This window comes from Phaenicophaeus curvirostris, chromosome 38, assembly GCF_032191515.1.
Source record: "Phaenicophaeus curvirostris isolate KB17595 chromosome 38, BPBGC_Pcur_1.0, whole genome shotgun sequence".
Classification (NCBI taxonomy): Eukaryota; Metazoa; Chordata; class Aves; order Cuculiformes; family Cuculidae; genus Phaenicophaeus; species Phaenicophaeus curvirostris.
The window spans coordinates 195,498-223,394 of record NC_091429.1 but is presented as its reverse complement, the minus strand read 5'-3'; the positions used below and the strand labels follow the sequence as shown (position 1 = coordinate 223,394).

Sequence of the window (27,897 nt, the reverse complement as noted above, 5' to 3'; positions counted from 1 at the left end):
CCCCTTTTCCTTCCCTCCCAGGGCCTCATCCTGCTCCCCCCCACCAAATGGTTCCCAGTGCCCCCCAGCTGCCCCACTGGGATGAACTGGGGCCACCCCACCCTAAGTGGGGGTGGGAATGGGGGGGGGGGGCGCGCTTCTTCCTCCCCCCAATTAAAGGGTGCCCCCCCCTTAATCCCCCAGCTTTAACAATTAAGGGCAGGATGGTGGCCCCACATACACACCCTGGGACCCCTGGGTCACCTTTGCCCCCCCCACAAAGCAAGCAGCGACCACGTAAAAGATTCCATATATTTCACATGTACAAAAAGTCACCGGGAATTGGGGAGGGGTTGGAGTTTTGGGGTGGGGGGTGGAATGCTGGGGGGGTAAGAGGGCCATTCTGCCCCCCCCCACCCCAGCCTGGCTTTGGTCCCTTTTTTTGGCAGTTAGTGTTGATATCAGTGGTCAAAGTGACTAGCGCGGGGTCAGGGGGGTCCCTGTGGTGGGACACGGGGGCTTTGACCCCCCTGAGGACCCCCGATCCAGAAGGGGGGGCACCCCATGGGCTCAGCCCCCACCACAGCCACAGGCAGGATTTGGCCCCTGCTGTGGGGAGGGGGTCCCAGCCACGGGGTCCCCCCAGTTTGGAGGGTACAGGGACATTGCCTGCGAGGATGGAGCTGTCCCCTGGGTCCTGGGGGGTGAAGTGGGGTGAGGAGGGGAAACTGAGGCAGCTGGACCCCCCCTTGCTGCAGCTGAATCCCCGCCTTTCTGCAGCCTTACCCACGTTCGGCTACAGGCGGATCCACCATCGCGCTGTGGGACAGAAGGGACAGTGTCAGGGACCCCACACCAGGATCCAGTGCTGCACTGGGACCCAGTACTCTAGTAAAGACCCCATGCCAGAACCCAGCCTTGCACCCGGATCCTGTGCCAGGATCCTACACCAGATCCCAGCCTTGCACCAGGATCCTCCACCAGGACACCCAGCCTTGCACCGGGATTCTGTGCTGGGATCCTGTGCCGGGATTCTCCACCAGGACCCAGCCTCGCCCCGGGATCCTGTGCTGGGTTCCCACACCGGCTCCCAGCCTTGAACTGGGATCCTGTGCTGGGATCCTACACTGGGTCCCAGCCTCGCCCCGGGATCCTGTGCCGGGATCCTGTGCCGGGATCCTACAGCGTGTCCCAGCCTTGAACCAGGATCCTGTGCTGGGATCCTACACCAGGTCCCAGCTTCACACCGGGATCCTGTGCTGGGATCCTACAGCAGGTCCCAGTCTCGCACCAGGATCCTGTGCCAGGATCCTGCACCAGGTCCCATCCTCGTCCCGGGCTCCCGTGCCGGGATGCTGAGCCCCACGCTCGGTGCCCTGCGCCGCGGGGTGAGGCATGCGGGTTGGGGGGCGTGCAGGAGGGGGCATGCGGGGCGCTCGGGGGGCTCTCGGGGGTCCCGGCGTGCCGGCGGTACCTGGGGGCTAACAGGTGGACTCGTCGTGGTGGGAGGGGTCGCAGAAGAAGCGGGAGCCCCGCTTGGCAGTGCGGGCGGTGAAGGGGACGCTCTTCAGCGCTGCAGGGGGGTTGGGGCAGGGGGACACGGGGACGCGTCAGCCCCCGTGCGCCCGGGGACCCCGGCGTCGGGGAGGACGGGGGGGGCCGTTACCGGTGATGATGTCCTCGATGGTGCCGTCCTTGCCCTCGTAGACGGGGCGATGGTCCTTGGCCTGGCGGCGGCGCAGCTCAGCGATCAGCTCCTGCTGCTGCCACTTGTTCCGCTGCGAGGGGGGGACACGGTGGGGACAAAAGGGTCACAGGTTGAGAAGATGGGGGTCCCAGACTGGGGAGATGGGGGTCCAGGGTGGGGGACACGGGTGGTCCCAGGTTGGGGACACAAGTGTCGTATCAGAGACACAGAGGTCACAGGTTGGGGACATGGGGGGCCCAGGTTTGGACCACAAAGGGTCCAGGGTGTTAAGCTGGGGACATAGGCGTCCCCTCTGTGTCCCATGCCCTCTCCCTGCTCACCTTCTCCTGCTTCTTTGCCTCCTGCGCCAGCAGCTTCTCCCGCATCACCTCCTCCTGCTTCTTCCTCATCTCGTTCTCCTGCTCCGCGTCCTGGGGTGACAGCGGTGGCAGCCAGCGTCCCCCTCCCCAGCCCCGCTGTCCCCAAGGTCCCCCTCCTCCGCCTGTCCCCTCCCGGCCTCCCCCTCACCTTGTAGGAGCGGATGAAGCGCACGAAGACCGGGAAGAAGACGGACGGGGGGGTGGTCTTGGGGCTCTCACCGAAGTAGCGAACCACGGCGTTGTAGGCGTCCTGCAACGGCACCGGGTGTCACCGGACCAGGGGTGTGAAAGCACGATGGGCGTGCACAAGGAGCGTGCAAAGACGTGCGACTAGGCATGCACGAGGAGCGTGCAAAGCAAGGCTCACATGTGGTTTATGCAAAGCACGATGGGAGGAGAGGAGTGCAAAATAAGGTGTGTGTGACAAGGTGTGCGTGAGGAGTGCGACAAGGCGTGCACGAGGAGTGTGCAAAACAAGGTGTGTGTAACAAGGTGTGCACGAGGAATGTGACAAGGCATGCATGAGGAGTTTGCAAAGCCAGTTGTGCATGAGGAGTTTGCAAAGCCAGTTGTGCAGGAGGAGAGTGCAAAGCAAGGTGTGCACAAGGAGCGTGCAAAGCAAGGCAGGTGTGACCAGGCTTGCACAAGAGCCATGCGAAGCAAAGCAGCTGTGCACGAGGAGCATGCAAAGCAAGATTTGCACAAGCGCCGTGCAAAGCAAGGTGCGTGCGAGGCACGGCGGCCGCACGGCGCTCACCTCGGCCGTGCGCGCGTCCTTCTGCAGCCGCTCCAGCTTGCCCTCGCTGCCGGCCAGGAAGGCGCGCAGCACCCCGTGCTCGTGCAGCCCGCACTCCCGCCGCAGCAGCTCCATGCCCCGGCCCAGCTCCTTCACGTCGAGCAGCACGTTCTCGAGGGACACTGTGGGGACACGGCGATGGGGTCACAGATGTCACATGAAGCCCGGGAAGGGGGGACACGCCGAGTTGAGGGGCGCAGGGACGGCACCTGCAGCCGCCTTCTCCACGAAGTGCAGCTCCTGCCAGAAGGTCGCCAGCTCCGGGTACTTCTCCCGCACCGTCAGCGCGATGAAATGCAGCAGCGTCATCTTCCTGTCCGTTGACTTTGTGTCCAGGAGCTGCAGGACAATTTGGGGGGGTCAAGGCTATGGGCTGGAGTCAACGTGGCCCCAAGGACCGGGACATGGGGTTCGGGGTTGCCCACCAGGTCCAAGCTCTGCAGTTTGAAGCCGTAGACGGCGCCGCGTTTGCTGCTGTTCATGTAGTTGCCCAGCGCCAAGATGATCTGCAAGGGGGGAAGCACAAGATTTGGGGGGTCAGGGAGGAGTAAGAGTCCCCTAGGACCTCCTGACCCAGCTACAGCGAGGACAGAGGGTGCGACTTGTGGCTCCCCCATAGAATCATAGAAGAGTTTGGGTTGGAAGGGACCTTAAAGATCATCCAGTTCCAGCCCCCACCATGGGCAGGGACACCTCCCACTGGATCAGGCTGCCCAAGGCCCATCCAACCTGGCCTTGAACCCCTCCAGGGATGGGGCACCCCGAGTCCTTCTCTGCAGGGCAGCTCTCAATCACGCCATCCCCCATCCTGTACTGAAATTGGGGATTGCCCCAACCCAGGTGTAGGACTTTGCCCTTGGACTTGTTGAACCTCATGAGGTTCTCACAGACCCACTTCTCCAGTCTGTCCAGGTCATCCCTTTGTCCCACCACACTCACCTCCAGCATCCGCTTCAGCTTCTGCGAGGACTTGACGGAGGCTGAGGCTGCGATGATGGCGTTGAGCTGCTGCAGGGGGGCAGAACAAGGGGGTTCAGCTGGGAACCAAGCCCATAAAATGTTGGGTTTTTTCCCCCGTCCCCGGCTCCGTACCGGTGTCAGCATCTGGAGGTTCTCGGTGAAGTTGCCCAGGAAGGCCATGATGGCCATGCGCTGCGGCAGCCGCTCCACCTTGCTGAACTGCAGCATGAAGCGATCCTCGTCCGCCAGCTCCTCCAGCGGCTTGCGCTCCCGCTCGTACTGCCGCAGCGCCTTCGCCTCCGCCTCCGTCGGCAGGAACCGCATCAGGCACTCCACAAAGTCCACCGGCACCGTCGCCAGGTCGAACCTGCCCCGCGCCCACAGTGGTGGAGATGGGATCCCCGCTGTGTCCCGGTCAGACCCCCCGCACCCCAACCAGTCCCCTTGCACCCCAACCAGTCCCCTTGAACCCCAACTAATCCCCCTGAACCCCAACCAGTCCCCCTAAGCCCAAACCAGACCTCCTGCCTGGTCACTCCACATCCCAAACAGAGCCCTTGCACCCCAACCAGTTCCCCTACACCCTGTCTAGCCCCCCTGTACCCCAACCAGACCCCTTGCACCACAACCAATCCCCCTGCACCCCAACTGGACCCTGTGCACTCCAAGCATTCCCCCTGCAGCCCTACTGGACCTTCTGCATTCTGCCTGGTCCTCTTGAACCCAAATCAGACCCTGCACCCCCACCACTGCACCCCAGCCACCCCTCGTGTCCCCCCGTACGTGTGGATGGCCCTGCAGATCTCCTCGGCGCTGCGGCCGGCCTTGCGCAGGGTGATGGCCAAGTTCTTGGCACGATTGGCCTCCAGCAGCGTCACCTTGCTGGCCGCCTTCTGCGACGCCTTGTTCTTGGCGCAGACGAGGTCGAGGGCTGGTCCCTGCGCCTTGGTCTTGAACAGCTCCTCGAAGCGCTCCAGATCGAGGTCCTTTGGGGACAAAGAGTTGGGAGCTCAGAGGTGGCACCAGACGCTCATCCAGCCGCTCGAGTTGAGGTCCTGAGCTCACCTCGAGCACCCGCTCGTCATCCAGCTCGCTGAACACTGTCCCGCTGATCTGGTTGGGCTTCAACGCCGTCCAGTTGAAGACGGGCAAGCGGAACTTGGTCTTGATGGGCTTCTTGATCCGGATGGCTGCCAGCGGGACAGGAGCCAGCTCAGCCCCACCAGGAGCCACCCCAGCCTGGTCCATCTGACCCAGATCCCTGGGCCACCCCATCCCCAAGCCAAGGGTCCCTCCACCCATCCCTTGGCCACTGCAATCCAAACACCCTGAGCCATGCAACCCTCCTCTGTCCCCATTGTCCCCGCACCCTCATTGTCCTCGTCCCCAGGGTCTCTGCACCCTCCTTGTCCCCATCCCCATGGTCCCTGCACCCCAACCCCTACCTGAGAGCCCGACGGTGAGGGCGATGGAGGGCGAGGCCCCGGGCAGTGGCGGAGCTGGGGGACACTTGCCTGTGGAGGGAGGAGAAGGTGACGCTGTGTCCCAGTTCTGGGGACCCCCCAGCCTTGAGAGTGGCCCAGGACTGGGGACTCCCCAGTTTTGGATCCCAGCCCCATCCTGGGGATGCTCCAAGCCCTGGGACCCCTCATTTTTGGGGACACCACCCCCTCACCTGGCAGTGGGGGTGCGGGGGGTGGCAGGGGAGGTGGCGGGGGGGGCGGCGGGGGCGCAGGCTCCACTGGGGGGAGGACGGGGAGGCGGGGGGGCTCATCCAGGGGCAGGGGCTCAGGCTGAGGAGGGGGCTCAGTGCTGGGGGCTGGCTCGGAGCCGTAGCGCCGCCGGAAAGCCTCGTCCTTCTCCTTGATCAACCGCCGCAGCGTGTGCACCTGGTGGCTCGTGTGCTCGAAGGTCTCCTGGGGACAGTAAGTGTCAGGTTGGGGGGGGGAACAGGACCCTTCTAGGCTCCCCATGGTCCTCACGGTGGCCCCCACGCACCTTGACCACCTCCAGCTCCTTTTCGCGCTGCAGCAGCTGCTTCTCCAGCTCCGCGACCCGCATCATGTTCTCGTTCTCCAGGTCCAGCAGCTTCTCTGTTAGCTACGGGGGGGGACACAGCTGTGGCACCAGCTTGGGGACCTCCCGGGTATCATAACCAACCTCCCCAGGGGAAAAGCACAACATAAGGAGGACACGGAGCTGTTGGAGCAGGTCGAGAAGAGGTCACAGAGACGATGCAAGGGCTGGAGCACCTCCTGTACGAGGCCAGTTGGGGTTGTCCAGCCTGGAGAAAAGAAGGCTGAGGGGAGACCTAAGAGCAGCGTCCAGGACTGAAAGGGGCTCCAGGAAAGCTGGGGTGGGGCTGTTCACAAAGGCTTGGAGTGACAGGATGAGGGGGAATGCCTCTAAATTGGAAGGAGGAAGATTTAGATTGGACATTAGGAAGAAATTCTTCATTATGAGGGTGGGGAGGCCCTGGCCCAGGTTGCCCAGAGCAGGGGTGGCTGCCCCATCCCTGGAGAGGTTCAAGGCCAGGCTGGATGGGGCTTGGAAACCCCTGATCCCATAGGAGGTGTCCCTGCCTGGCATGGGCTTTCGGGTCCCTTCCAATCCCACCCACTCTACGAAATCCAGACCCTGGGCAGAGATGTCCCAGGACCCAGAAAGGAGCATCCTCGGCTTCCCCTGTGCTCACATACGTGGGACAGATGCTCCTCCAGCTCCTCCACCTTCTCCAGAGCCACGTTCTTGGTCTCAGCATCCTCCAGCAGGCCCCCAACATCGAAGACGTTGTCCAGGTATGCCTGGATCTGCACCTGCAGCTTCTCGCTCTCTGTGTGCCTCGACTTCTGTGGGCACCGGGGCGACATCAGGGACTGGGGTGTTCCTTGGAACACCCACCCCCTAGGATCAGTGTCTGGGCTCCCAGTTTCCCACTCTCCCACCCCAAAATCCACCTGGGATCTTCAGGAGCTTCACAGCAGGGGAGAGAAATTGCCCCACCCCGAGCCCCTTTTCCTTCCCCTTGAGGGTCCAGTGCTCCCAGTTCCACCAGTAAAGAAGTGGTGGGGCTGCAGGGGGAGCGGCTCATCCCCCTCTTCCTTCCCCTTGTCCCTGCAGGACCCCCTGTACCTGCAGGAACTCCTCCAGCCCCAGTTTAGTGAACTCGTACTGGAGGTGGACGCGGAAGTTCATGTCCTCCACCGAATGCACCACGATGTTGATGAACTGCATGCAGGCCACCTGCGGGTAGGACAGGGGTCACCAGGAGCCCCCAGCCCAGCACCTCCTGCCACCCTAAAGCCCCCTCAAGACCGGGTGTCCCACCATGAAGTCGATGCTGCTGTCCTCGTTGCGGAAATATTCCATCAGCCGCTCAAAGCGGTGCTTCTCCTTGCAGACCTGAGCAGGCGGCAGATTGTGGGGTTAACCTGGCTTGGACCCCCCTCCACCAGCCACTGTCCCCAAATCTCCTACATTCCAAGCCCCAGATCCCAGCATGGTCCTGGAGCCACCAGTCCCACCTTGACCTCATCCTCCCAGATCTCTCCATCCCCTGTGCTCCAGTCTCCCCATCCCAGCCTGGTCCTGGTGGCCCCAGTTCTTCCATTCCCTTGGTCCTGGTTCTCCATCTCAACCCGATCCTGGTGGCCCCAGTGCTCCCACTGTAGTCTGAACTTGGTGTCCCCAGTTCCTCCATTCCCCGGACCCTGCTCTTCCATCCCAGTGTGGTCCTGGTGCCCCCGGGGCCCCCATCCCACTCTGCTCTAGTGTCCCCAGTGCCCCCATCCCAGTCTCACGCAGTTCCCCGGCTCCCCTCGTACCTCCTTGAAGTTGTCGAAGGCGGCCAGGATGATCTCGTGGCCGCCCCTCACCAGGCACACGGCCGCCAGCAGCTCCAGCACCAGCGCCTTCGTCCTAGGACCCAGCAGCACCGTCACCATCACCGTCACCACCACTGTCACCCCCGGCTGGCACCAGGGACCCCCCCCAAAAAACACCCCCGGTTCGCTCCTCACCTGGGGTTCTTGTTATTGAGGCTCAGGGCGATCTCGTTGACGGCGTGGGGATGCGACATGACCAGGTTGAAGCCGTACTGTGGGGTCGGAGCGGGGACGGCATTAGCCACGCCATCGCGGTGACATTGGCGTCCCCCCCGCCTCCACGGGGCAGTGGTACCTGGTAGTTCATGATGGCTCGCAGGCACATGATGCAGAGGTGGACATCATCCTTCTGGCTCACCAGGCGCGAGTTCTTCAGCGCTCTGCGGCTCGGCAGCGTGCCGTAACTGGGGGACAACCGGACACCGGTGAGCAGGAACCGCCAGCACTCAACCGGCACCACGGTGGGGACGGCGTGGGGACGGCGTGGGTCTCAGAGGGGCAGAGGCAGAGAGAAGCGGCCGGAGGGTGAGAGGACAGAGGCTGGCAGAGACGCGGAGCGAAGCCACCACCGGTGCCGGGCCGGTTACTTACCCGGCGAGGCGGGCGCAGAGGAGAGAGAGAAGAGAGCGCAGCCAGAGAGAGGGGACCCAGGCCTGGAAGCAGAGATGGGGCGCGTTACCCCGAGCGTGCGGCACAGCCAGAGCAGGGCGAGCAGAGGCGGCGTGGCCGGCGGAGCGGTGGGCACGGCGCTCGGGGGGCACCACGGGGCGTGCGCTGTGCATGCGATGGCGCAGAGCAGGACAGGGCACGGCGCATGCCACCAGCACAATGGGACATGCGAGACGGCACAGGAGGCGGCGCGCGCCAAGGCCCAACTGCACCGTGAGCAGGCGGCAGGCGGGATGGAGCATGCACCATGCACAGAGCAGGGCAGGGCACGGTGTGGTTCGCACCACACGGCAGGATGCGGCGTGGCCAGGCGTGCACCGCGGCAGGATGGCACATGGCACACACTGTGGGCAGGACAGCGTGTGGCACAAGGCACAGCGGCACGGCACACACCGCAGCAGGATGGCACAAGGCACATGCCACGGCACAATGGTGCTTGGCACGGCACACTCCATGGGCAGGATGGCGCATGGCACACGCCACGGGCAAGACAGCGCTTGGCACGGCGCACAGCACAGCCAGGACAAGCGCTCAGCGCAGGGCACAATGGCACGGCACACATCATGGCACACACCGTGCCAGGATGGCGCTGGGCACGGCACACGGCGCCGGACATGCAGCCCCGAGCAGCACAGCTGCGGTTCGTGCCCGGTGGCCGCGGTGGGCACACGTACCGTAGGGCAGTCTGGCGTGCCGAGCGGGCGAGGCTGCTGGCGAAGGGGGCGGGCAGGGAGCTGGGGGGCTGCAGATCCTCGATGGACCTGCTCCAGGCGCGCAGCTTCTCCAGCGCGCCGTCCTCGCCGCCTTCCACGCCCTCAAAATCCAACCTGGGTGCGACACGCACGCAGCTTCGGCACGCGCGATGCCACAGCCACCGCGGCAAGCGCTGAAGCGGGCGGCAGCAGCAGGGATTGGCGCGAAGGTGGCATTGGGACCCTTGGATTGGGCACAAAGGAGGGGACCAAGCATCACACGGCCCTCGGGACCCCGCTTCCCTCGGGACCCCACAGGAGATGGATCCCCACGGCTGCCCCGGTGACACTGGGACTCTCCCCATCTCCATCCCCAGGGCCTCCCAGACCCCCAGCCCCCACTCACATGACAGCGCACTGGGCGAAGGACAGGTAGTTCACCAGCACATCCAGCCCCTTGTTCTCATCGTTGAGGAACTCGCGCACCCACCTACAGCACCGAGCACCCGTCAGCAGCCGCAGGCTCCCGGCCCCCCAGTTCCTCCATTCCCTGGGTCCTGCTCTTCCATCCCACTATGGTCCTGGTGCCCCCAGTACCCCCAGTTCCTGCACTCCCTGGGTCCTGGTCCTCTGTCTCAGCCTGATCCTGGTGGCCTCAGTGCTCCAATCCCACTCTGCTCCCGTCCCCTTAGTCCCTCCATCCTCCGAGTTCTGCTCTTCCATCCCAGCCTGGTCCTGGTGCCCCCAGTGCTCTCATCCCAGCCTCATACTGGTGCCTCAAATTCCTGCATTCCCTGGGTCCTGATCCTCTCTCTCAGCCTTACCCAGTCCGCCCAGTCCCCCCATCCCACTCTGCTCCAGTTCCTGGCACAAACCCCTCCTCCCCAAACCATGGGGACCCCCAGCCAGGCTCAGGGCTGGGGTGGGGACGTTGGGGACACCTCGGGCTGCAGTGACAGTTGCAGCCCCTCCGCTATCACCCGTGTCAGCACCCTCGCAGTTTTATCTGCCGGCTGCAGCACGGGGAGGGCTGGGCTGCGGGCGCAGAGCGCGAAGCTGAGGGGACGGTGACCCCATCCCTGGGCACCCCGGGGTGATGGGGACATGGGGGTGCACATTGGGGTGTGCATGGGGGTGTGTGTGCATGGGGGGCGAGCGCAGTGGGTGCACGAGGAGCCAGGGCGTGCAGCCCGCGGTGCGGGGTCAGCGCTGAAGCCTGCGGTGCCAGGAGGTGCAGGATGTAGCCCCGCGGCTCCTCGCAGGGCGTCATCCTGGTGCATCCGCCCGCGGCATCCGCTCCTGACCTGCAGCACCGACGGCGCAGGAACAGGCCCAGTTCCTGCAGCGCCTGCGACTTCCCCTGCAGCTGCAGCGGGGCTGAAACCAGGGACCTGTGCCCCCACCCCAGGACCCCCAGGACCCCTGCCACCTCCTGCCCTAGGACCCTGTGCCCCCCAGAACCCTGTGTGCCCCCCCAAGACCCCCCACCTCCTGCACGGGGACCCTGTGCCATCCCCCCAGGACACTGTGCCCCCGCCAGGACCCCTTGTGCCCCTCCCTGCGACCCCCACTCACCCGATGTGGTTGGTCCTCAGGCTGATCTCCAGCTCCCGCAGGACCTTGGTCGACTCCTGCACCCTCCTCCTGAACTTCTGGGGGGCAGAGCCAGGCTGAGCCGGACCCCCCCGGGTCTCCCCAGTCCCCCAGAACTTCCCCAGCCCCCCCAGACACCCCCAGCCCCCAGAAACCATCCAGCCCCTCACCTTCCGTGTCACCCCCGGCTCCAAGAAGCTGCGCAGTTTCTGGATGTAGGCATGTGGGGGGCTTTTCACCTGGAACCGCTCCTGGGGGGGAGATTTGGGGGGGTCAGTGATGCTGGCACAGCTCCCCCAGCCCCCCTCAGACCCCCTAAACCCCCACCTGGTCGCAGATGAGATCCCACTTCTTCTCGTTGTCGTACTGGCGCAGCAGGCGGGCTTTGTCCGGGGGGAGGTTCATGGAGCTCTGGGGGAAAGGGGGGTCACGCTGGGGGACATGGGGACACTGTCCCCCCCACGAGGGGACCCACAGCACGGCCAGGGACCCCCGATGTCACCAAGCCCCAGGGTGTCCCAAAAGTCACCAAGCCCCATGGCACAAGTCAGGGTCCCCCCGATGTCACCCAGCCTCACAGCCAGGGTCCCTGGCACTGGGAGGCAGTGGTGGGCACAAGGCCATGGGCACAGCACAGGACACCAGTGTCACCAGTGCCACCAGTGCCCCGTGCCAGCTGCCAGCAGCACCGAGTCCCGCCAGCGCCGCCGCCTCCTTCCTGTCTGCACCCGCTTCCTCGCCCGCAAACCGCAGCCCCGACCGCGGCGCGACGCCCGGCTGGGCGCCCGGCACAGCGCGGCGCTGGCACCGCTGCCACCAGGGACACGCAGCGGTGGCACTGGGGAACCCGGGGACACCGGGGGCCACGGGCTCAGGGCTGCCCTGGCAGGAGATGCCACCCTGGTGGGTGATGTCACCACGGCGGGTGATGTTGCCGCAGCACCAAACCCACTTTGATGGGAGATGTCACCGTGGCAGGTGATGCCACCAGGGCAGTGATGCCACCACGGTGGACAATGCCAACCCCAACAAATGATGCCACCAGGGCATCAATGACACCCCAAGGAGTGATGCCACCACGTTGGGCAATGCCACCACAGAGAATAACGCCACCAGGGCAGCGCTGCCACCCCAATGGCTGGTGCCACCGCAGCGAGGTGGCCCCCGGGCAGTGCCGGTGGCCGCTTGGCCATCGCGGCAGCGGGGAGGTGCCCGCACTCCACCCACCCGGTGGCAGCTAAAATTATCCGTCATCCCGGCCCGCAGGAAACCGAGCCCCAGCCTGGGCACGGCCGTGACCCCCGAATGGGGGGGGACAATCCCACGGGACAGGAGCATCACCGCCGCGATGGGGACCCCCAAAATTGTGACGGGGATGGGGCTTCATATGCTGCGGCCACCGGAGAAAGCCAGGGGTTCCCAGGGACCCCAGGGATGGAGGAGAAGTTGGGGGGGGACACGGAGGCCATGGGCAGGGCAGGACACAGAGATGGCAGGGGACACGGGACACGGGGAGGGGACATGGAGGTGCTGGGGGACATGGAGGTGTCAGGCACAGGGGGACACAGGGGACACGAAAACCCAGGCAGGGGGGACACTGAGGCACTGGGGAGAGGGGGACATGGAGACCCCAGGGGACACGGAAACCTAGGAGGGGGGACATGGAGACCCCAGGGGACACGGAACCCTGGGCACAGGGGGACACGAGGGTCCTGGGCAGTGCTGGGGGGTACACGGGGTCGCGGGCTGGGGGGGATACAAGGGGGGCTCGGAAGCGCAGCCGCCCTCGCCCACGTTCCAGCCGCTCGGTTTCCTGCCTTTGTGGCGGGAGCTCGGCCGCTTCCTCCGCCAACGCCCCCCCCGGGACCCCCATCCCGGCTGCCCCACACCGAGCCCCCCCGGGAACCAGGGGCTCCAGCCCACCCGGCTTGGGGACACCGGGGTCCCATCCTGCCCCTTCGGGGTCCCTGGCGCACGACAGGATGTTTTCCTCCAGGATGATGCTCTGGGGCAGAGGGGAGGGGGCGATGGATTTTGGGGGTGACGACACTGGGATGGGCTCAAAAATCCATGAACCCCCCCAGCATCGTCAAGCAGGATGCGTCCCCCCCGCCACCGGCCCCGCGGTGACCGGGTGCCACATCCGCCCCGCGTGGGACGCGAGGATGAGCGACGGCCCCACGGGTGGGACAGTCCCACACTGGGGGGGACCAGTGCCCCCCAGTACCCCCAGTTCCAGCTCCCAGAGCCCCCTGGGACCACGCTCGGCATTTCCTGCCCGGCTGCGGCTTCCGTTGGCCGTGGCCACTGGGATGGTGGTACCGGAGGCCGCATGCCCCGGTGTCACTTGGCCACGGTGGCCCCCCCCAAAACAAAGCCCCTCGCTGCGCCGCGAGCCAGCGGTGGCCCCCGTGGGGCTGGTGGCCCCCGTGGCCCCGAGGGGACGGTGTGGGGATGGGGTCACTGTGCCCGGAAAGCGGTTGGCATCACAGTTTTGGCTGGTGAGCGCGGCACGATGGCCACCGCCCCGCAGGGACAGCGGGATGGGGGGTCACGCAGGGCACCCGTGGGGACCCTGCACCCATGGGAACTCCAGCCACGAGGACCCCCAGTACCGGGGACCCCCAGCCATGGGGACCCCCAGCCATGGGGACGCTCCACACTCACGGGGACCCCCAGCCATGGGGACCCTCAGCACCAGGGACCTCCAGCCACGGGGACATCACATGCACAGGGATGGGGACATCCTTGGGGACCCCCAACCATGGGGACACCACACGCATGGGGACCCCAAGCCACAGGGACACCACATCCACGGGGACCCCCAGTATCAGGGACCCCCAACCATGGGGACATCGCATCCATGGGGACCCCAGAATCGGGGACCCCCAACCATGGGGACACCACACGCATGGGGACCCCAAGCCACAAGGACACCACATCCATGGGGACCCCAGAATCGGGGACCCCCAACCATGGGGACATGGCATCCATGGGGACCCCAGAATCGGGGACCCCCAACCACGGGGACGTCGCCCCCACGGGGGATCCCCAGCACCCACGGGGGATCCCCAAGTCCCGGGACTTCCCCTGCTCAAAAAGCCCCGGGGCTGCGGGGCAACGGCGGCTCCGGGAACGGGTCCTAAACGCCCCCGTCCCCCCCAGACCCAGGGCTGTCCCGGCACCGGCGATCGCCGCCCGACCCCGCGACCGGACACCGGGGGAGGCAGCGGGAGGGGGGAGAACCGGGGGAAAGAGAAAACCGGGAGGGGTCCCGGGAGGGGAACCGAGGGGGAACACCGCACCGGGAGGGGTCCCGGGAGGGGCTGAGCACCGGGAACCGGAGCAGCGGGAGCAGGGATGGAGCCCGGGGAAGAACAGCGGGAACCGGAGAGGGCGCCCCCGGAGGAGGGATGGAGCCCCGGGGAACAGTACCGGAGGGGGTCGGTCTCTTACCAGCACCAAGGCAAAGCGCTCCTCCAACTCGCAAGGCTCCGGCATCGGCATCTTCCCGGGGGCGAGCAGCCCGGGTCCCCCGGGGACCGCCGCCGTTCCCGGTCCCCGGGGCAGCGCCTCCCCATCCGCGCTCTCCACGTTCCCCATCCCCGGTCCAGGCACCGGGGGGCGCGGAGGAGGAGGTTGGGGGGGGGGGCTCAGCCCGTCGAGTCCCGGCCCCGCCCGCCCCGCCCCGCCCGCCCGGAGCCGCCGGGGGGCGCTCGAGGGCGCCGCGGCGCCGCCACGCGGGGGCGCGCAGGAGCCCAGCGGGCGGCTCCCAGTGGCCCCCGCCCCGCCCTCGGCAACCAATCAGCGTCGCGTACCCGGCGCGTGGGCGGGGATGGCGCGGCTACACACCAATGAGCGGCGGGGAGGGGGCCGGAGCGGACCAATCGCGAGGCGGGAGGGGCGGGGCCTCGGGGGGCGCTGGCCAATCGTAGCCCCGTGCGTGGCGCAGCGGCCGACGCTCGCGGCCTGGCCTGGACGGCGCAGCGCAGGTGAGGGCGAGGCCCTGCGGGGCCCGAGCGGCGGCCGCGGCCCCGGTAGGGCCCGATCAGGTGTCAAACACGGGCTGGGGGGCGGTCTGGGCAGCCCCCGCCCCCCCGCTAGGGCTGGGGGAGAAAGGGGAGGGGGCGGCCTCGGGGGTCTCCGCCCCGCCCCAGGGCTCCGCCCTCCCCCCCGCGGGGATCCCGAGCGGCGGCTGCCGCCCCCGGTAGGGCCCGGATAGGTCTCAATAACCGGGGAGGGGGCGGTCTGGTCAGCTCCCGCTCCCACACTGGCTCTGGGGCTTGGGGGGGGGTGGAGAGGGGAGGGGATGGGGGGGCCCTGGGAGTCTGCAGCCCCCAGTACGGCCCGGTTAGGTCTCAGTAACGGGGGGGTGCGGCAAAGGGGGGATACCGGATGGCTCAGCCCGCACTGCCCCCCACGAGGTCCCAACCCCCACCATGGGGCCCTGGCAGGTCTCAGACCCGGGGGGACGCCGGTGTGAGCAGCCCCGACCCCCACACTGGGTCTGGGGGAGATGGGGAGTTTGAGCACTGGGGGGGGGGCCTTATCTCCCCATGGGGCCCTGGCAGCCCCCACCGGGGCCCTGGGAGGTCTCAACCCCGGGGGGACCCGGCCTGAGCAGCCCCCCACCACACTCAGTCTCTGGGAAGTTGGGGGACATAGGGGACCCGCCCCCCCCCGGCAGCTCCATCCTTTTCCTGGGGGTCCTGGCAACCTCCGCTGAGTTCCAGTCAGGTCGCAGCCCTTGGGGGGGCCATTCTGGACACCCCCACCCCCAAACTGAGCCTGTGGTTGGTGGGGACAGTTGGACAGGTCTGCTTTTGGGGGGGTTCTCCCAGTTTCAGGGGCCTCCTCCAGTCGGGGGGACTGCAGCCCAGTGTCAGCCGCCCCCAGCGCCCTCGGTGGTGCCCGGGTGGTGGCTGGCAGGGCTGTGGCCATGGGTAAAGGTCGCTTGGCAGCCACGGTTCCCCATTAACAGCTGCAGTCTCTGCCCCTGGACGTCACCAGGTGAAGCCGAAGCAGCTTCAGCCGCGTCTCAGTCACCCGTGAGAGGTGAAGGGCAGCATTCCCAGGGGTTCAGGCCCCCAGCCCCAAAGGGAGTGTGGGCCCTGCCTGACGAAACTCGCTGTCACCGCCGCACCGGGAGGAGGCTGGCACGCAGCTCTGCGCCTGCCACAGCCGCACAGGTTCGGCTGCTCCGCCGCCTGCTCAACCCCCGGCGAGGAGATCCTGGGCCCTTTCTTGCACCAGGATGGCCAGAGGGGTCCCCAAGCCCTTTTGTGTGCCGGGGCAGCTGGTTGACAGCCCCATCCTGTCAGTCCCCTCCCTTGGGACTCGCTGGGCAGGATGGGCTCCCGCAGGTGCCAGGATAAACAGCAGCGGCCAAGCCGGCCGAACCAGAGGCCGGCGCAAGGAGTGAGGAGGAGGAGGCCCCAAAGGGAGCCTCGCGCTGCCGAAGCCTCCTCCGGGGATGTCATTAAGGGCACTAATAGTAGCCTGGCAGAAAGACGCTTTCCAGCTGCCAGCAGCACTCCCGCGGGGTCGCAGCCTCCCCGGGGGCAGCCCTGGTCTCGCAACAGCCGGCAACACTTGCACCAGCCGGCACAGAGCGCGGCGCGGCCCCAGCAGCTCGCAGCTCCTGCCACTCGCTCCGCACGGGACGGGTAGCTCCTCAGCTCCCGCTGAGCTCCTGCACAGCGAGGCAGGAGCTTTGGGAGCCCGGGAGGACTCCAACATACCCCTGAGCCCCCTTGCCCACCTCTTCTCTTGCAGCTTCCACCTCTGCGAAGCGGCCGGTGGGCCCACTCGCAGCCTGGCACCATGAACGTCTTTGATCGAAACATCAACTTTGATGCCCTCTTCAAGTTCTCTCACATGTGAGTAACTCCCTCGAGCAAGCAGGGCCAGGGGCTCACGGGGGGCTGCGCTGGCCTCGCCACCGGCCTCACTGCCTTCTCCTCGCCCGCAGCTCGGCCTCCACCCAGGAGCACCTCAAGAAGGTCTATGCCAGCTTCGCCATCTGCATGTTTGTGGCGGCCACAGGCGCCTACATCAATGTGGTGACCCACCTCTTCCAGGTGAGGGGCCTTAGGGGCGTGGCGGTGGTCCCTGTGTGCAGCTCGCTGCCTGTGCCACCCTGGCGAGGCGATGCTGGGCCCCCAAACTGCCTCTCGCCCCACAGTTCAGCTTCCTGACTGGTTTTGGTGCTCTGGGGCTGATGATCTGGCTCACGGCTACCCCACACAGCCGGGAGACGGAGCAGAAGCGGCTGGGGATGCTGGCTGGCTTTGCTTTCCTGACAGGTAGGTGGGCACCGGGAACCTCCCTCGTTACCCTGAGTCCCACGGAACCCCAGGCCCTGAGGAAGGGGGGACGGGGACTCCGGCACAGACCTACCACCCCCAAAATGATTCCGGTGACATCCTGCTCTGTCCTTCCAGGCATCAACCTGGGACCCCTCCTGGAAATGTGCATCTCCATCAACCCCAGGTAGGAGCGTGATACCCCCGCCCCCGCCCCTCCCTGTTGCCCCCTCAGACCTCCTTCACCCCCTTTTCTCTCTCCTAGCGTCATCCCCACCGCCTTCCTCGGCACCGCCACCATCTTCGCCTGCTTCTCCCTGAGTGCCCTGTATGCCCGGCGCCGCAGCTTCCTCTACCTGGGAGGTGAGAGGGGTGCACAGGGGAGTTAGGGGCTCCTTGTGCGGATCTGGGGACCCACAGGGGTCTGGGGGCTGCTGGGGGAGGTCCCTGTGTGGGGCAGGGGGGCCGAGTCCAGGCCTCACCCCCAGCCCTGCCCTCACCCCACAGGTTTCCTGCTCTCCGGCCTCACCTTGATGCTCCTTTCTTCCGTGGTTAACACCTTCATGGGATCCACTTGGCTCTTCACGGTGAGGACAGACTGATGGACGGATGTCACCTCACTCCGGTGGTGCCACTCTGGGACTTGTCCCCCCTTTAATGTCCCCCCCTTCTCCTTCCCACAGGCCAACCTCTACCTGGGGCTGATGATCATGTGTGGCTTCGTGCTCTTCGACACGCAGCTCATCATCGAGAAGGCGGAGAGTGGGGACAAGGATTACATCTGGTGGGGAGCGGGGAGAGGAAGGGAAAGGGGAGAGAGAAACGGGAAAGGGAGGAGTAAATGGGAAAGGGGAGGGAAATGGGAAAGGAGAGGGGAAATGGGAAGGGGGTAGGGAACTGGGAAAAGGAGGTGAACAGGAAAGGGAGGAGGGAAAAGGAGGGGGAAATGGGAAAGAGGGAAGGGAAAGGGAAAAGGTGGGAAGGGAAAGGGAAAAGGTGGGAGGTGAAATGGGAAAGGGGAGGTGAATGGAAAAGGGGAGAGGGAAAAATAGAGAGGGAAGGGAATAAGGGGGAGGGGAAACGGGAAGGGGAAGAGGTAGTGGACAGGGGAGTGGGAAATAGGGGTGGGCCACCCCACACCTGAGCGCCACGCTCCCTCCCGCCCGCAGGCACTGCGTCGACCTCTTCCTTGACTTCGTCAACATCTTCCAGGAGCTCCTGATGATCCTGGGCATGACCAAGGTGGGTGAGGGGCCTCAGGGGCAGCGTGGTGGGTGCGAGGGGCCCTCGGGCATGGGACGGGCACCACCGCGGGGCCAGCAGTGACCAAACGCCGCTCCTCTTGCAGAACAAGAAGAAGGAGAAGAAGTGAAGCAGCTCCTGTCCCTGTCCGGTCCCCATCCCCATCCTTGTCCCCTCTCTGTTTCATTAAAGGGGTTGCGCTTTGCTGCCGATGAAAAGCAGCCCGGAAGCTTTTGCACCTTGTGGGTTTTTCTCTTGTTGAGCTTTTTTCTGTTGAGTAGAAAGCGGCCAATTTGCAGATCCTGCTGGAGATTTACACCCCCCCAAGCCCCCAGCCCAGAGCCTGTGTCCCTCGGGAGGAGGTTTCTCCCCGGCTCCATGGATGCTGTGGCCTCGCTGCACCCTTGTGCAGGAAGCTGGGGCGTTCTCCCCCGCAGCCTGTGGGCCCCCCAACACCAGCCGGGGGAAGTTGGGGGGCAGCAGACCCCCAGGCCGCCCCACGGGGTGCTCGCCCAAAGCCAAACTCAACGGAGCAGCCTCTCCTTTAGCACCAGTGCCAAGAACCGCGCCGGGAACACACTCGAGCCAGCCGGCGGGGACAAAGGTGTTGCGATTCCGAGCTCTTCCCAATCCCGCTGTCGCCTCTCTTTGTACACTGGGAAGATTCAATAAAATCTTCAGAGTTGGAATTTTTTGGCCCCTCTTCCCTCTTTTCCACCCCTTCCTCCTCCTCCCCTGGGCAGGATGCGGCCGAGGCAGAGACAACAGCAGCTGCATGAGAACGTATATAAATAAACCAGGGCAAGGGCAACTTTATTGAGTTAAAAACCCAGTGGCAGGGGCTGTACACTGCAATAGCACCATTGGAGAGAGCTGGGGCAGGGGGCACGGGGCACCGGGACCCCCCTGCCCCAGTTGCACCCCCAAACCGGGGTAGTGGGGAGCGGGCTGGGGAGTGGAAGACATGTGAGCGCAGCCAGGCAGGAGGCTCAGCCCTGGCTGCCACAGGAGGAGAGGCTGTCGTAGAGGGAATCGCTGAGGGATTCCGAGTGTTCCAAGCCCAGGGGGCCGTGCCCCCCATCCCGTGACTGGGCTTCCGTGCTGCCCTCGTCCCCCACGTCCGAGGCGCTGGGTGTTCGGCTGCTGCTGGCGCTCAGGGTTGGGGGTAGCGGTGGGGGGGCCTCTGGGGAAGCCCCCCGACACCCAGCCGGGCTGCAGACGGGTGCCTGGGGAGAGAGAGCGCTGTCCCCTCTGCCCCCCACTCCCCACCAATAACCCCCCGGGACCCCCTGACCTGTCCAGGAGCTGCTGCCAGAAGGTCTCAGTCATCACCTCCTGGTACATCACCGGGATGTGGCCGGGGTCCCTGTGCCCCCCACTCCCCACCAATGCCAAATCCCCACCCTGGGGCTGGTGGGGTGGCCCCACAGACCCCCCCGAAGCCCCCTTACCATGGCGGGTCGGTGCAGCCCCTCCAGCCCCCCGGCTGGGCAGAGGAAGGGGTCTGCGGCACCACAGGCTTTGGCATTGGGGAAGGTCCAGTTCTTGCTCTGCTGGACACGCCGCGGCTTCCCGGCCTCGTCACCAGTGTCTGTGGGAAAAGTTGGGGGGGGGGGGGGGTCACTGCTGGCCTACTGGGCCCCCCAGCATCCCCAGTGGGTCCTGAGCCCCATAGCACCTTGCACAAGAATCGGGGCATGCCGTAGGGTTGGACACTGACCTTGGGGAGCCGTGCGGTGGCCGTGGCTGCTGGGGGGTGCCGGGACGTGGCACGCTGGGGTGCTGCGGTGTTTGCCGGCCACCAGCAGCTCCTCCGCACTGGGCACCTCGCGCTCCAGCGTCCGAGCCTTGCGTGGCACTTTGGTGATGGCAGGTGGCCGCGCCAGCACAGCTCCGGCCAGCGGCTCAGGCCGGCCTCGTGGTTTGGGGGTGCTTTTGGCGGGGACTCCCCCATAATCGGGGGGTGGGAAGGTCCCGATCCCGCTGTCCAGCGTCCGTGTCAGTGACCCACAGGCTGCTGGCACGAGGGGAGGTGTCAGTGCCGGGGTCCCTCCCTGCTCCCCACTGGGTCCCCCCCATCCCAGCACCCCCTCACCCGTGAAGAGCTGTGACGTTCCCAACTCGGAGAAGCTCTCGTCCGAAGGCAGCTCGTCCCGGAGCCCCACATCGGGCACCTGCAGCAGGGGGAGAGCCTAAGTGGTCACAGAGTCCCCCCAAAACACATAGTTGGGGAGTAAGGGGGTCCCCACCTTGTCGGGGGGGCCCTGCAGGTGCCCCACGATGCCGTTGCGGGGCGGGTGGCAGAGCCGGGGGTCTTTGGCGTCAGGGGGGACCCGACGGAGGTCACAGAGCTCTCGCTTGTGCTCCCGGCGGCTCTCGTAGGGCACGTCCTTCCCGTCCACCCTGGGGACAACATGGTGTCAGGGGGAAAAAGACACCCCACAACTCCTCTGGATCCCCCCAACTTGTCCAGGAGCTACAGAGTGGGTACAGACACCCCATAACCCCCCCTAGACCCCCCGATCTGTTGGTGGGGGGGGAACAGACATCCCATAACCCCCCCCCCCGGACCCCCTCTAACCTATCCAGGAGCTGCTGCATGAAGGTCTCAGCCGTCACCTCCTGGTACATCACCGGGACGTGGCCGGGGGCGCGGGGGGGCCCTCGCGGGCGCCCCTTGTCCAGCGCCAGCCCCTGCAGGAACGCGTGCTCCTCGCGCAGCGCCTTCCGCAGATCCTCCGCCTTCTCCATCAGCTTCGAGATGTTGAGGCTCTCGGCTTCCAGCTTACGAGCGGCCAACTTGACCTCTCGCCGTAACGGAGCCGGCGTTCCGGCCCATTCGCGGCCTCGGCCGCCGTCACCGCGACGGCTCAAAGCCGGCAACTTGCTGCGGCGCAAACCGAACCAGCTGGCCAAGCCGCCGGCCGCCTTGCCCTTGGCTTCCCCGGCCGGCGCCCGCTCCTGGCCCTGCAGCCGCAGCATGTTCTCCTCGATGCCCTTCATCACCTTCTCCTCGATAGCCGAATGTGCGGCAGCACCTGCCGGCAGCCCCGTGCTGGAAGGTTCCGAAGCTGCGGGGCTTTTCCGAGAGCCCCCGGCCGCCTTGGCGCTGCCGGGCTCCTCGCCACGCGGCGCAGCGGCTTTGCCGGCGCCCGCCTTGGTGGGCAGCTTGGTGGGGCTGCCGTGGGGGCTGCGGGCGGCCTTGGCGGGGGCGGCCGGGGGGGCGCGCGGGGGGGTCCTGCCGCCGGGGGGACGCCCCTTGCCCCCCAGCTTGCCGGGCTCGCCCATGGAACCCGAGGAGTAGCAGCGGGCGAGGGGCTCGGCCCCGTGCGCCGGCTCGGGGTGCTTCAGGCTGCCCCCCAAGCTGCCCCGGGGTGGGGGACGCGGCTCGGCCCCGTGGCCACGCTCCGGCCGCCCCGGCGCGGGGGGCTCGCGGCTCTCAGCCCCCCGCAGCTTGCCCAGCGCGGCCAGGCGCTCCTTGAACGGCAAGTAGCCCGGCTCGGGGGGCTTCTTACCGGGGCGGCGCGAGGGCACCGAGCCCCCCGTGCCGCGGCGGGCGCTGGGGGGCGAGGCGGCCGCCCGCTCCCCGCTGGAGGTGGGGGGTCCCGGCGGGTTGGGGGGCCGCTCGCTCGCATCGCAGGCGCACGGCGCGGGGAAAGCGGGGGCCTCAGGGGAGCCGGGTTCGGGAGGGGTGTCGGGGGAGGCGCGGCGGCTGAGCGCCAGCGAGGCTTCGGGGTTGGCACCGCGACACGGAATCTTGGAGGCGCGGGCGAGCTGGGGGCTGAGGCGCAGCGCCCCGGGGGGGGGCGGCAGCTTGAGCACCTTTGGGGGGGACCCCAAGGGGTCGGAGCCCCCCAGGGCGGGCGAGAGCGAAGGGAAGCCACCCTCGGGGTTGTCCTCGCTCGGGGCGTAGAGCCCGAGGAAAGCGGGGTGCTCGGGGCGCCGTGGGCGGGGGGGGCCCCCGGGGGCTTCGCCGTTGCGCCGGCGGCACCCGCCGTCCCCCCGCAGCAGGAGCCGCTCGGCCAAGGCGCTGAGCAGAGCCCCCCGCGGCGGCTCCTCCGGCGACGAGCAGGGGCTCCCCTCGGCCCCCTGGCAGCCCCCCGGCCCCCGCAGCGCGCAGGGGGCCCAGCCCGGTGCCACGCAGGCCTCGGGGGAGCCGGGGGAGCCCGGTGAGGGCCCCAGCAGCGTGTCCGTCTCCTCCAGCTTGCGAAGGACCTCCAGGATCTGGGCTTTCTTCTTGAAGAACGGCGAGAGGGCGTCCAAGGTGGGGGCAGCGGGGCCGAGCCCAGGGCTGCTCGAGGGCACCGGGGGGGCCACCTGCGGGAACGGGCACCGTCACCGCGCCCGGAGGGAGAACCGGGACACCGGGAGAGGGAGAACTGAGCCCCAAGGGTGGGAGAGGGGACACCCTGGGGACAGCGTGGGGGGAGAAGGATGGGGAGAGGGATGCGGCGGGGCCTGGAGGGGACACAAAGGGCTGGGGACGTGGGGGACAAAGGGGTTTGGGGACAAGGAGGTGGCAGGCGGAGGGGCTTGGAGAGGGGGATGCCCTGGACCTGGGAAGGGGGACACCACGGGGATGGGGACGAGGCCACCGTGGGCGTGGAAAGTGCAATGCATTTAGCACAAGGATTGGGATGCGCCAGCCCCAAGAGGGGGACACTGCAGGGACAGGGACACCGTAGGCGGGTGGGCTTGGAAAGGGCAATGCCGTGGGCATGAGGACTGGGGATGCCACAGCTCGGAGAAGGGGACACTGCAGGGATGGGGACACCACGGGCTTGGAAAGGGCGATGGCACAAGGACGGGGATGCCGCGAACCCAGAGAGGGGGACAATGCAAGGATGGGGACAGGGACACTGTGGGCAGGTGGCAAGGGAGACGCCACAGGCACAACGACAAGGAGGGACAGGGATGCCATGGGCCCGGGGAGGGTGGCACCATGGGTGGCCTCGGAAAGCAGGGTCCCATCGCCCTGGGGACACAGCAGGATTAGGAAGCGGGGTGCCCCACGTTTGGGACGTGGGACAGCGCGGGCAGAGCTGGGGGTGACACAGGGACCCACCTCTGGGGGGGGGACGCAGCGGCTGGGAGGCAACGGGGGGGGCGGCTGCTCGGCAGAGCCCGGCACGGGGCTCACCGGGGCGTCCAGCGGCACCGGCTGCAGCAGCAGCTGGAGAGGGGAGAGACCCCAGATTAAGTTTTGGGGCTGGTGAACGGGAGGTTCTGCCCTGTGACCCCCCAGCCTTGGCACCAACTGCCCCCCGGCCATACCTGGGGCAGGGACCCGGCCGAGAGCTGCAGCTTCTGCTGGAAGAGGTCGCTCAGCGCCTGGTTTTGGCGCTCCAGGTCAAAAACACGTTTCTTCAGCTTGATGCACTCCTCGCGCAGGTCCTGGGAAGGACAGGAGTTGGGGGTGTCAGCCGGGCCCCCCTCAGTCCCCATCCAGCCCCACCAGTTACCTCCAGCACACCCAGTATCCCCCACAGCACCCCCAGTATCCCCCCAGCACCCCCAGTATCCCCCCAGCACCCCCAGTATCCCCGCCAGCACCCACCTTCTGGTTGAGCAGCGCCTGCACCACATGGTTGGCAACCTGGGGAGCAGAGGGGGGGTCTGGGTAGGGGGGCCGAGGGCCCCCACAGCCCCCATGCCACAGCACATGCGTGTCCTCCCCGTGTCCCCCCCCGTACCACATGTTTGTGTGTCCCCCGTCCCGTACCTCGTCCAGGCAGCGCTCGTACGTCTCCCGCTGGTTCTCGTTGGCCTGGGCCAGGGCCGAGTTCTCCGCCTGGGGACAGTGGGGATGGCTCAGGGGACAGAGGGGCCTGGACTCCCCCTCTGGCCCCTAGGGGACCGGCCACCCCCCCTGCAGGGACGGGGCCTCCCCATGACAAGAAGGTGCTGCCCCTCACCCTGGTGTCTGGGCTGCTGGCGCTGTGGCACCCCCTGCTCTGTGGCCACGGATGCACGGTGGCCACAGCTGCCCAAAGGCAATGGTCACAGCTATAGTGACACAGCCACAGGTTGCCTGGTGGCACCAGTCACAGTTGCCTGATGGCCACGGCTGCCCTGGTCACCCCAGTTCCTGGTGGCCACATCTGCCCAGTGGCAGTGGCTACATGATGCCAATGGCCACGGTTGCCTGGTGGCCGCAGCTGCCTGGTGGCACTAGCTGCAGCTGCAGAGCGGTCATGGCCACGTCCGCATGGTGGCCACCAGTCCCAGCTCCTGGTGGCCCTGCTCATACCTCCAGCTCCCGCAGCCGCTGCAGCAGCTCCTGGCTGGTGCCTGTCTCAGCGAGTGCCGCGGGGTTCCCATCTCCGGGCGCCTTGGCCGCACTCTCCGACATCGCTGGCTGTGGGGGGACACGTGTCCGGCCGGGTGGCCCGCTAGCCCCGGGCCACTGGCCCCCCAGCCCGCCAGGCCCTGGGCAACCCGGACCCCTCTGCCTCGCTCGGGGCGTCCCCAGCCCCGTCCCAGCACGGTGACACCTGTGGGGCAGAACGGGGTGAGTGGGGACAGAGCTGGGGGGACCCCGAGCTGAGCCCCAACCCTGCCGGCCACAGCACCCAGGGACTGGGACCCATCTGGGGGGGGCGGGGGGATGCACAGCACCCCAGGACCAGGATTGGGATTGGGATTGGGATTGGGATTGGGATTGGGATTGGGATTGGGATTGGGACCAGCACTGCGATGCACAGCACCCCTAGAACTGGGACTGGGACCAGCACTGGGATGCACAGCACCCCAGACTGGGACTGGGACCAGCACTGGCACTGGCCCCGGGGCAGCCGGGGCACAGAGCCCCCTGGGTCCAGCCCCGGGGCACCGGGACGCTCAGCGCCCCCCGCCGGCTCCATCTCCGGAGCGGCGGCCGGGCCGCAGCCGGTGCCCGCACGCCGGGGGTGCCGAGGGGCCCCCGGGGCTCCCCCCGCCGCCGGCCCCCGAGCCCCGGCCCGGCCCCCCCGCACTCACCCGCTCGCCCGGCTCGGCCCCGGCCCCGGCGGCGGCTCCGGCCCGGCCCGGCCGCGCTATTGTTGGGAGGCGGCGGCGGCCCCGGCTCCACCTCCCCCGCCGCGACCGGGGAGGAGCCGGGAGGGACCCCCGCCCCCGGCCCCGGGAGCCCCGGCACAGGGAGAACCGGGCACCGGGCACCCCGGGAGAGACGGCACCGGGGCCTCCGAGCATCCCGGGAGAGGGAGAACCCGGGTACCAGACACCGGGCATCCTGGGAGATGCACCCAGCAAAGAACCGGAGGGCTGGTATCTCCAGCCCCACTCAGTGCAGCAACAGGCATAAGATCCTAGAACCCTGGAACGGTTTGGGTTGGAAGGGACCTCAAAGCCCACCCAGTCCCACCTCCCACAGGATCAGGGGCTCCAAGCCCCATCCAGCCTGGCCTTGAACCCCTCCAGGGATGGGGCAGCCACCCCTGCTCTGGGCAACCTGGGCCAGGGCCTCCCCACCCTCACAGCAAAACATTTCTCCCCAAGATCTCATCTCAATCTCCCCTCTTTCAGCTCAAAACGGTTCCCGCTCATCCTCTCCCTGCCCTCCCTGATCAAGAGCCCCTCCTCAGCTTTCCTGGAGCCCCTTTCAGTCCTGGAAGCTGCTCTAAGGTCTCCCTGGAGCCTTCTCTTCTCCAGGCTGGACAACCCCAACTCTCCTCAGCCCTCCTTGGACGGGATTTGTTCTAGGATGGTGCTGGATGTTCCCCGTGTCCCCCCCAAGCCCTGCGCTGGCTGTCCCCAACCCACTGAGCTCCTTGACCCCGGCCCCACGTCCAGCACCATGCACGCAGCCAGACGTGACCCGCACTGTCCCCATCCCCTCAGCCCACGGGCCCAGAGGGTCCCCGTGGCGGCCGTGGGTGCGTGTCCCCCTCCTGCTGCCCCCAGGTCAGGAAGCGGCCCCCGTCCGGCAGCTCCGGCTGCGTCATGGTGGGAAATGAGGCTCTGTCTGGAGGGGAAGAGCAGCCCACAGCCCCCCCAGGCCCCGCCGGCGGGGACAGATGGGGGTCCTGACAGATAGATGGTGCGGCTGTCACCTCCCCCAGCTTGGGACCCCACAGCGGCAGCGCCAGCGTCCCCATGGGGAGGGGAACACAAGGGTGCGTGTCCCTGGTGTCCCCAGGACACTCCGTGGCCCCCCCAGCACATCCCAGCTGTCCCCAGTGCATCCCAGCTGTCCCCCAGCTGTCCCCACCATCCCCTGGTCCATCCAGGCTCTCGTCTGTCCCTGATGTTTCCCAGTGTCCCCAGTGCATCCCGCCTGTCACCCGTCCATCCTCGCTGTCCCCCAAGACATCCAGGCTCTCCCCTGTCTCTGGTGCGTCCCAGTGTCCCCATTCCATCTCCACCATCCCCTAGTCCATCCAGGCTCTTGTCTGTCCCCAGTATCCCCAGTGTATCCCACCTCTGCCATCCCGTCCAGCTGTCCCCCGCTCCATCCAGACTCTCGCCTCTCCCTGGTGTGTCCCTAGGGGACGGGGATGCTTCCTGGGGCACCTGGAGCCCGTGTCCCCCTCCCCAGGCCCCTCGGTCACCCTGGGCCGAGGGGCAGCAGCCGCTGGCACCCCCCACGTGCCCAAACGGCGCGGCTGAGGACAATGTGTCTGGCCTCGGGCTGCCCCACACCAAAGTCCCCCCTCCGCGAGCCCAGGGATGTGGGGTGACACCCCGAGTGTCCCCAACCCCACGGAGCTGCAGGGGCTGCGCTGCTCGCGGGGCAGCCTGGATGCACTGGGGACAGCGGGGACACCCTGGGGACAGCCGGGATGCAGCAGGGACACGCGGGATGTGCTGGAGAAACAGCCTTGGGGGAGCAGGGACAGCCTGGGGACAGCGGGGACTCACAGCAGGGATGCGGTGGGGACACCGGGGATGTAACAGAGACGTGCAGGCTGCACTGGGGACAGACAGACAGCACTGGGGACACTGGGGGACACGCTGGGGAGACCCGGGGAGCAGTGAGGACACCGGGGACAGCCAGGATGCACTGGGGACACCGGGGACAGCCAGGCTGCAGTGGGGACACCAGGGATGTAATGGGGACATGCAGGCTGCAGTGGGGACGCCGCAGACAGCCAGGATGCAGTGGGGACACTGGGGACACTGGGGACACCCAGGATGCAGTGGGGATACTGGGGACACTGGGGACACCCAGGATGCAGTGGGGACACTGGGGACACTGGGGACACCCAGGATGCAGTGGGGACACTGGGGACACTGGGGACACCCAGGATGCAGTGGGGACACTGGGGACACCCAGGATGCAGTGGGGATACTGGGGACACAGCAGGGACAGTCGGGATGCACTGGGGACCCCGGGGACACCCAGGATGCACTGGGGACAGCCAGGATGCAGTGGGGATACTGGGGACACTGGGGACACCCAGGATGCAGTGGGGACACTGGGGACACAGCAGGGACAGTCGGGATGCACTGGGGACCCCGGGGACAGCCAGGATGCAGTGGGGATGCTGGGGACACTGGGGACCACCGGGGATGCACTGTGGGTACAGGGACCCCCCTCCCGACGCCCGCAGGGAGCTGCCCCCCCCCTCTCCGGACTCACCGGGGCTGCGGCGGCGGCGGACCCGGTGATGACGTCACGGCCGCCCCGGCTCCGCCTCCCCCCCCCCCCCCCCCCCCCCCGCCAATCGGAGCCGGGAGGGGCGGGGAAGTCCCGGGGCCGCCGCATCCCC

General features: G+C 67.2%; 4 protein-coding genes across 11 annotated transcripts in view; 2 read left to right on the top strand and 2 right to left on the bottom strand.

Annotated features, from left to right (window-relative positions):
- CACNB3 (calcium voltage-gated channel auxiliary subunit beta 3) overlaps window positions 1-27,897 on the top strand; it is a 127,407-nt gene that overhangs the window by 53,219 nt on the left and 46,291 nt on the right. The window lies entirely within an intron of this gene.
- Window positions 274-14,316, bottom strand: FMNL3 (formin like 3). Of its 5 annotated transcripts, none has more exons than XM_069879537.1 (27): window positions 14,097-14,316; window positions 10,968-11,051; window positions 10,623-10,891; window positions 9,454-9,537; window positions 9,030-9,182; window positions 7,982-8,090; window positions 7,822-7,898; window positions 7,627-7,720; window positions 7,130-7,204; window positions 6,935-7,045; window positions 6,502-6,651; window positions 5,801-5,902; window positions 5,478-5,718; window positions 5,248-5,316; window positions 4,868-4,992; window positions 4,586-4,788; window positions 3,935-4,169; window positions 3,782-3,850; window positions 3,268-3,348; window positions 3,052-3,181; window positions 2,804-2,964; window positions 2,195-2,296; window positions 2,008-2,097; window positions 1,646-1,757; window positions 1,454-1,552; window positions 766-798; window positions 274-676 (listed from the first exon to the last, which is right to left on the bottom strand). In XM_069879537.1, the coding sequence occupies exons 1-25, from the start codon at window positions 14,241-14,243 to the stop codon at window positions 1,461-1,463; spliced, it is 3,165 nt and encodes a 1,054-aa protein (XP_069735638.1). In that variant the 5' UTR covers window positions 14,244-14,316; the 3' UTR covers window positions 274-676; window positions 766-798; window positions 1,454-1,460. The 5 variants fall into 5 exon arrangements, with proteins under 5 accessions (XP_069735638.1, XP_069735640.1, XP_069735639.1 ...); XM_069879539.1 differs by having other exon boundaries at window positions 274-798; window positions 6,502-6,648; window positions 10,623-10,699; window positions 10,811-10,891; XM_069879538.1 differs by having other exon boundaries at window positions 274-798; window positions 10,623-10,699; window positions 10,811-10,891; window positions 14,097-14,315.
- Window positions 14,529-18,876, top strand: TMBIM6 (transmembrane BAX inhibitor motif containing 6). Of its 2 annotated transcripts, none has more exons than XM_069879454.1 (10): window positions 14,529-14,632; window positions 16,416-16,519; window positions 16,612-16,720; window positions 16,825-16,945; window positions 17,084-17,132; window positions 17,211-17,308; window positions 17,453-17,532; window positions 17,629-17,729; window positions 18,115-18,187; window positions 18,294-18,876. In XM_069879454.1, exons 2-10 carry the CDS (start codon window positions 16,464-16,466, stop codon window positions 18,315-18,317), a joined length of 711 nt encoding a protein of 236 aa, XP_069735555.1. In that variant the 5' UTR covers window positions 14,529-14,632; window positions 16,416-16,463; the 3' UTR covers window positions 18,318-18,876. The 2 variants fall into 2 exon arrangements, with proteins under 2 accessions (XP_069735555.1, XP_069735556.1); XM_069879455.1 differs by lacking the exon at window positions 14,529-14,632 and adding an exon at window positions 15,571-15,695.
- NCKAP5L (NCK associated protein 5 like) lies at window positions 18,977-27,809 on the bottom strand. Of its 3 annotated transcripts, none has more exons than XM_069879451.1 (12): window positions 27,768-27,809; window positions 24,438-24,681; window positions 23,910-23,978; window positions 23,745-23,783; window positions 23,462-23,581; window positions 23,253-23,360; window positions 20,769-22,504; window positions 20,437-20,590; window positions 20,283-20,361; window positions 19,908-20,204; window positions 19,639-19,778; window positions 18,977-19,413 (listed from the first exon to the last, which is right to left on the bottom strand). In XM_069879451.1, the coding sequence occupies exons 2-12, from the start codon at window positions 24,537-24,539 to the stop codon at window positions 19,177-19,179; spliced, it is 3,081 nt and encodes a 1,026-aa protein (XP_069735552.1). In that variant the 5' UTR covers window positions 24,540-24,681; window positions 27,768-27,809; the 3' UTR covers window positions 18,977-19,176. The 3 variants fall into 3 exon arrangements, with proteins under 3 accessions (XP_069735552.1, XP_069735554.1, XP_069735553.1); XM_069879453.1 differs by having other exon boundaries at window positions 19,908-20,201; XM_069879452.1 differs by lacking the exon at window positions 27,768-27,809 and adding an exon at window positions 25,166-25,331.